Genomic DNA, 8,111 nt, shown 5'->3' on the forward strand with positions numbered 1-8,111 from the left:
GTCTGTAGGGTCTCTCCATTGTGAGTGTTTGACCTTTAGAAAGATCCACACCTCATGTAAAGCATGCCCCACTTGTGGCTCACATCTCCCCCTCTGAATTGTTCTCATTTCATTGTTGTGACCTTTACTCTTTGTGTCAGTAAGTCTACCTTTACATCCATCTTTCTATGGCGACCTCTCATCTCATAATTGCCCTCATAACAATGTAGTCATGGAGATCAAATGCTTTTTAGATCCGTTGGGCTTAATTACAACCAGCCATGTGTACAGTGTGAATGTTCACATACACCACATGCTCAGTTGTGCACACATACTGTAAGCTACAAACCAATAGCTTCAAACCTACTAGCATGTGCAAATTTCATACAACGCCGTATATCCTCCGGCTGTCAGACAGCTGCGGCTCTGCAAAGTGCAGAACACATGTCACGCTTTCCTGCTGTACTGCTCTTAGAGAATGGTTCTCTCCCTCTTACTGATAGAACAGTGATCTGATTTGTGTAAGACACTCGCAAATCACCATGTCAACCACTTATCATCTTCTAAATCAATTCTGGATTTACATATAAATAAAATATATCAACCTCATCCATCAGTATACGCTTGAAAATGTGAGGGAGAGATAAATACATTTGTTATCACTACGATCATTTTGGTTACTACTCATCTTTATTGATTTTTACTGAGCATCATCAATCAAGGCATTTGTAATGGATGTTGTCTGAGAGCACACATCTTCCCTCAGGGAATTATCACCCAAGGCTTAGGTCAGGCAGAGATTTGATCTATTGTCAGTAAGATGAATTGATGTTTTTCTCCACATTTACTGTGTTTTATGGGCACCGAGCGCAAGAGGAAGAACGGAGTTAAAGGTGAATCGGAATACAGATAAGTGGTTTAACGTCAGCCCTCAGGACTCGGAGCATTTAAAATATTCAGACTCACTTTTCGCCCTTGTTGCTTGTGCAAGAAAGGAGTGAAATGAAATCAATAGTGGTGCCAGTGCTGGCCTGTCTGCCAGGCATCATCCAATATTTATACAAATGAAGCTTCACAACCTCACATTTACCCAGCAGTGTTTTTGCATGTTTAAGGAGTTGTGAAGGACTCGGAGGACTCAACTGTTTTAGACAGGATTTGCAAATGGGAGAAGAAAATAAATGTGTGTCCCCGTCATGTTTCCCTGGCATACATACTGCAGTCATTGCATTCACATGATATGGCAGTTCATGATTAACAGCTATCTTGAGTCTTAAAGTAGAACGCCCTTGGAACCATAAATAAGAAATGGATCGTAAATCCCAAATGCCAACTTTAAGCTATTATCACTAACCAAAATGTCTTCCCTAAAAAAACGAGTGAGCGCTTTTGTTACTTGAGCACTACATACGAATGATTTAGTCTTTCACTCGAGATAACCAAACTATTAAAAGCCAAATAATGTAGAAGTACATTGTGGATTTGTTGGTCATTTTGTAGCTTTATTTTGTATTCTAAATGTTCCTCAGACATTGGTTGGATGTTATTTACTGATACAGGGTTACGTTACTGTCACACAATGCTGTTTAAAATCAAAAACTAAACATCTAGCGACATTTGGTATCGATTAGTGAAACCAAAAACTCAAATTGCATGTTTACTACAGCTTATATGTATTGAGGAAGGGAATACGTTGTATAATTTGGGGCATTAGAATGCAAACAACTGAATTATCAGCATAGGTTTAAATGAATAAGGATGATCAGAATGTGGTAGGATTTTAGAATAAACTCATGAAGTTTTTGAGGAAAATAAGGTCATTTTATATATATATCCTGTAGTCGGTTCCTTGAAAGACTTCACAATCTTGTCCTAACAATAATTATTACACATTTAATTTACTATTTTTGAGATCTAGCTATCTTGTCCCCTCCCTGAAATGTTTCCATTAAATACTGTTAACATGTTTGTAGGTTTTACCAACCACTGACATTTTGAGCTTAACATATTGCATTTTTGAACCACTCATTATTAAATATGTACGGATAAAATGTATCCTGACCCAAGGCAAAACATTTGCCAAACACATGATCGCCTCAGGGACTTGCGCTTCTTCTCAGGTAGTGCTTCCTCCCAGGTTATACCCACAGCCAGCTCATCCCTCAGCACTATTCCATAGCTAACCTTATGAGAACATTTCTTACCTGTTTTTCTGAACCTTTGTTGCATATTGTCCAAATGATCCCCACAACACCTACGGTATCCACAATGTTGTTGATGATTTTGAAAGTTTTGCTCTTACCGGAACTAATTATATAATGATTGTCATTGAGTTCTTAAAACATTTTTATTCCTGCTGACAAGTTGTAAACATTATCTTAATTTATCGCAAAATAACACAAAAATGTGGCAAATTGATGCATTGATATATTTTCCCAAAAGGTGCTGCAAATTCAGTATACTGCTGTTGCCCCCGCCGTGGAGATGTGCAGAATATGGTGCTCAATAGGTACAATGCAGCCACAGTATGAGAATATGCACACTAGAGAGCAGTCTGTTCCCTCTTTCTGCAGCCGGTGTGATTCTCCATCTCCCTCTCACTTCCCCCCTCCTCACACAACATACTGTTCATGTCAAAGGACCCAGGAAACACAACATCTGTCAGTGCACTAATTTACACAATGAACACCAGAGGAAGAAGGATATATATACACCTCAAAATGGCCTTGTATTGAACAAACATTTTACATCACATGAAAACACAGTGAAGAATATTGTATGTGCAAATCTTCCTTTAAGCTGCTGGATAATTTTCTTCAATGATTCAGATACAATTTTAAATTGTAATTTGATTTGAAAATGCATGGTTTTGATGATCATTGCCTTTAGTGTGCTTGATTCAGTGAAAGGAGGCATCACTCCTCTGTGAAAGCCAAAGTGGCAGAAGCAATGAGAGGCATAGCTTTAGATCTTTGACACAATGCTTTCTTTACTTGGATGGTGCACAAATAGTGATGTAATAATATGGAAATATGCTACCAGATAGAAATGTAGATCATTTGATTCTATCCGCACATAGGCAATGGGAAGGGGAAATAAACTACACTGATAGCAGGCCAACACAGTGAATGATAAAACAACAATTATGAGAGTTAAAACATAGAAGAGATATAAAATTCAGACTATGGATTTTACATTAGAGATGAGATGCAGATATCCCTCTGCCCCGTTTTCCCCGTTTCTTTTTTTGGTTCAACACACTGCAGAGACATGGCTCTCCAGTCCATAAGCACAAAGACTGCGTCTATTGTCATTCATCCCTTCTGACAGGCTTCTCACAGGCTACAAATGAGTTTACTGTGAATAGCAATTCATTTATTTAAACATTTTTTGTAGTTTACAAAAGAAATAGATTACCTTGAATCATTTTTTCCACACTTGCACTTCTTCTTTTAACATATTTTACACATAGTTTTATTTTTACATTTGTAATCCAACTTAAACATTTTTTTTGTATATTTTATATGCTTGTCAAATATTGTGTTTACCATAGTACAAATGGTTTTTATCTTTTCTTTTTTTTCTTGTGTGTGTCCCCAGTTTATTTTTAAACAATAATTAAATGTCCTGAAGTAGAAAGACACATTAAAGCTCAAATCGTGAAAGAAAATCCTTAGTGTCCACAATGTATTCCTCTCTGTGTTTCTGTAGAATATCAACAGTTCAAAGAGTCATGTAGCCATCATGCCCAGCGGCCTAAAATCAGCAGTAGATAGCAGTAGCAGTAAATCCACAACAAAATAGTCAGCCGCATAAAGCACACTTCTTCCACATCACAGTGAGACGCTGTGTAAAAAGTGTCCAAAAAGATCCATATTCCTTCTGTCCCGCAATATCCCCCTCCCCAGTGTATCCAAACAGGGTTTACTGTATATCCAGACGACCGACAGGTAAAGACGTACTCACAAAGCAGGTTCACACCTCACATTCCCGAGAAGGTTGCTGTTGGCAAGTGCACGAGCCATATTCATTGATGATTACCAAAGCTCCCTCAATGTGGTTAGGTTTATAGTCAACATAGTACTCTGGCGTAGAAATTGCAGCCATCTGCTGCATGCTTTGCTTTTGCTTCTGCTTACGACGCTGGCTGCTAAAGCATTGCCTCAGTTGTCTTATTCCGGCTGGAAAGCACTTCCATGCCACATACAGCATGAGCACAATGATGAGAAAGGAAAAGATGAGTGCCATGGTTCCAGTCACAACCTTGTGGATCTGCATGGTGCTCTCCAGGTCATCATGGCCCACTGTGACAGTGAAAGAACTGGTGACCACCTCACTACCCTCACCATCATAAGGGTTGGGAGTAAATGGGCCCAGGAAAACAGATCCACCCTGGGCCAGATCCCTTGTAGAGGGGTACAGGCCTGCTGTAGTTACCTCCATTGGGGAATTCTCACATAGCTGAAAAGCATAGACAGCATCCAACACGTCCTCCCCCTGTGCGGTGTCGGGGCTTGAACACAGCAGGGAATTGTCACGCTGGCCTCGGAAGGCACTCAGCCAAGAGGCCAAGGCACACACGTTGCGACTGCACTCCCAGTCATTCCCTGCCAGGGTAATGCTGTCCAGAGATGACCAGGAATCCAGGATGCGCTGGTCCACAGAGGTCAACTGATTGGAGTCCAGCATCAACACCTTGAGGTTGGGCGCGCTCTCAAACACATGTGGCTCCATGTAGTCGATTTCATTGGCTGACAGGTCAATCTTCTCTAGAAAATGCCATGTCCAGTCCAGTGTATTGACAACAACTGTGGCACGATTATTGTGCATGTACAGAGTGCGTAAAGAGATGAGGCGAGGGAAATGGGCAAGGTTGACCTTGACCAGCTCATTGTGCTCAAGATGCAACTCAGTCAACTTGAAGAGGCCAGCGAAGGAGTTTCTTGCCAGACTCTGCAGTTGGTTGTATCCCAAGTCCAGAAACTGCATGCTCCGGCAATCTTGGAAAATCCGCACTGGCACAAACTTGAGAGCATTGTAGCGCAAATGCAGGTTGGTGAGCTTTCTAAGGCCATGGAACAGGTCAGGCTCTAGTGCCTGCAGCCTGTTGTACGACAGGTCCAGGATGCGTAGGTTTGGGAGGGGCCTGAAGGTACCATTTGGCAGAATCTCAATTCGGTTGCTGCTGAGGTCTAACTCCTTGACCCGTCTTAGCCTGTCAAATGCACCCTCCTCTACAATGTCAATGTTGTTGTGATCTAGGTAGAGCCAGGTGAGCTGTGACAGACCTACCATTTGGCCTTCACGCAGCTCTGTCAGGTTGTTTTCTCTCATGGACAGGCCCATGGCACTGCTCAGATTGCGGGGAATGTCTGTGAGGTTGAGCCCCTCGCAATACAGCAGCTTGCTGTCGCAGCGGCACAGCCTTGGACAAACCCCCTCCACCAAGGGAACCGTTCTGAGAAAAATTCCCAATACACACAGAATCAACCCAGGGGGCTTCTTCAGTGGCCACTTTAAGTACAGTCCAATTAAAAGGAAATCCATTAGCATAAATATCCAGGGATGTCTCTGAGAAAATGTCCATTGATCCACTCTGGATATTGTTTTGTGCACCTATTACATCATATTTATCACATCATATTTAATAATAATCTTCTTCGTTCCGATTTTGTAATTAATCTGTGACTAGATTTATAAGTCAAAAATGAAAAAGATAAAAGGCAAGTCTCTTTGCTTATGTTAGATATCAAGCAGTGGGTGGAGAGTAGAGGAGATGAAAAAAATGTTTCCTCATTGATCGATCTTATTTGAAAAGATTCCTACTCACCCCTATCCAAAAGCTGACAATCTCCATTCAGCGACTCGCTTTGTGCCCCAACACTAATTATGTGCGAATCTAAAAAAGACCCCACTGTGGTACAAATTCTCCCCCCCCTCCCTTCTCTCTTTTCAGTGGACACCAGATCCTTGGCAGGCTTACAATGTCTTAGTTCTCCTCAAGTGAAAGAGCCAGAAAGAGAACGAATCCAAGTAGCTTTCAGCTAGATGGTAGGAAGTGCAAGTTCCCCTGTCTGCATGCATGAGCTCTGTCTCTTTGGCTCCTCCGCAGTCCTCTGCTGCAATGATCAGAGGGAAGAAGAGACAACCAGTAGGAGAAAAAAAAATGACCAAGGAAAAATCTTTTTAAATATCTGCCTTGCTCTTTTCTCCTCCCCTTCCTGTTTAAGTTTCAGACGATCTGTCAACAGATATTATCGTCCATCTCTGGGAGCAGTCACTGCCTTGTAAGGTTTCAATCCATTCAAGCGGGTAATCATGCTTTCAGTGACGAAGGCAGGAAGAAAAAAGAAAACAGGTTTTAAAGAGGTGAACCCTGTTCACTGTTGTCTTGTGTAACAGTATTCCTTGTCATCTCAGTGGCTGATCTCCGTTAAAAAGCCGCTTGCATCCCTCGTGGCTTCCAGTTGTCATGCACTTTCTCCGGGTGTTTTCCCAGCCGGCTGAATGAGGGCTGGTGCTGGTCGGCAGGCAGGGGCGGTAAATGTGGGAAGCGAAGGAGCGCGCAATCCCTTGCAGCAGAGCCGTACACTGACAGCGCATGCAGAAGCACCTTCTGTTCACTGAGTGTCGTAAGCCACTCACAATTCAGAGTGCTCGCTCTCTTTCCCTCGCTCTCTTGCTCTCTTTTCCCTTGATCGCTCACTCACTTTTTCATGCTGCTCCCCTCCCCTTCCTCTCTCGCTCTCTCTCTCTCCACTCTTCCCTCGTTGCTTTCCTCTTGCTGTGCTTTTTTTTTTTTTTGCCTGAGACATTTACATATTCAGAATGGGCTGGGCTTAAACCAGGAGCTTTAATGACCCCCCCCAGAAGATGAGGTCTCTCTCTCTCTCTCTCTCTCTCTCTCTCTCTCTCTCTCTCTCTCTCTCTCTCTCTCTCTCTCTCTCTTCCTTTCTCTCTCTTTCTCTCTCTCACTCTCCCTCCCCTCTCCTCAACTGACTATAATGAATTGGGCCATATAACGTCTGCCCCTTTGACGTTGCTGTGAGAAAGCAGTTTTCTAATTTCAAATTTGCTAAATATTATTCACCCAATGAAAAAAAAGGATGCACTATGTTAGTTCCACCCATTAAACAGAGAACTATTTGCATATGTATGAACAAGTCCACATATTGAAGAACAAAACAGGAGGAAATAATATGATTATGATTCATCATATTCTGCATCACAGCTGTATTCACAAACTTCACAAAAGTAATACATTCAATAATGATGGTAGAATGTAAATGTACTCATCATTGTATGTCTAATGCTTTCAAATATGATTTTGTGTTATGAATCAATCTCTCTCTATTGATATTCATTGCTGAGCCTTGCCAACTTTAAAGGCTAGAATATAGAGAATCAAGACCAGAGCATGACATTCTTCATTTGATCAAACTGTCCTGTAGCCAGGCATTCTATGTCATTGTCAATTATGGACACGCTATCCTTTCTGAATACAGATGTAATTGCTTGCCACATAATATTAGCATTAAGCTATAACATAAATATTCTTCTCTGAAGGTCTGCTCTCGCCTTGCTTTGCATTTCTCTGGAATCACTCCTGGCCTTGTCATTGTTCTCCGATTAATTTTCAAAGACAATGAGCTGTGACAGTGCCTTACATTTCTCATATCAGCCAAGTGTCTAACCATCCAATCTTGTTTCCTCTCTGAGGTCATTCCATTTTACTGAGAGATGCTTAACTTTTAAAAACACAACTTAAAATATGAAAGCTCTATCGTGTTTAAAAAAAAAAAAAGTTTGAACAAAGTTAATACAAATGTAAGGAAAGTCATGCTCACTATCATGTTTAGAGACAGATATTGAAACCAAAAATAAATTTTGATTGAAAATTACACTGTCTTTTTTGCAAAAAAAGCAATATGAGTTGCTATTATTTTACAAAGGGATTATAACTTGTTGTTTGTATTACTTTCAAACTTGACAAATAAGAATATACTTCTTTTTTTCTAATATATGGGTTGCTGCTGCTGCTAGGAATTTGCATAGTTCTAAGTAGATCTTATGATATTAATAATACAATTTATAGTTCAGAGCATTTTACAGTTATTAAATATTCAAAGACG

The 8,111-nt window shown here is 40.9% G+C and overlaps 1 protein-coding gene across 1 annotated transcript; it reads right to left on the reverse strand.

Moving 5' to 3' along the window:
* Positions 1 to 2,307: 2,307 nt before the first annotated feature.
* lrrtm1 (leucine rich repeat transmembrane neuronal 1) lies at positions 2,308 to 6,606 on the reverse strand. Its single transcript, XM_010775946.1, has one exon. It carries the CDS (start codon positions 5,530 to 5,532, stop codon positions 3,955 to 3,957), a length of 1,578 nt encoding a protein of 525 aa, XP_010774248.1. The 5' UTR covers positions 5,533 to 6,606; the 3' UTR covers positions 2,308 to 3,954.
* Between the last annotated feature and the right edge of the window lie 1,505 nt (positions 6,607 to 8,111).

The sequence above is a fragment of the Notothenia coriiceps genome, unplaced genomic scaffold (genome assembly GCF_000735185.1).
Source record: "Notothenia coriiceps isolate Sejong01 unplaced genomic scaffold, NC01 NC01_scaffold00000339, whole genome shotgun sequence".
NCBI lineage: Eukaryota > Metazoa > Chordata > Actinopteri > Perciformes > Nototheniidae > Notothenia > Notothenia coriiceps.

Excerpts from the sequence above, each read along its gene's own strand:
- lrrtm1 (XM_010775946.1), bottom strand. The coding sequence starts at position 5,532 with ATGCTAATGGATTTCCTTTTAATTGGACTGTACTTAAAGTGGCCACTG.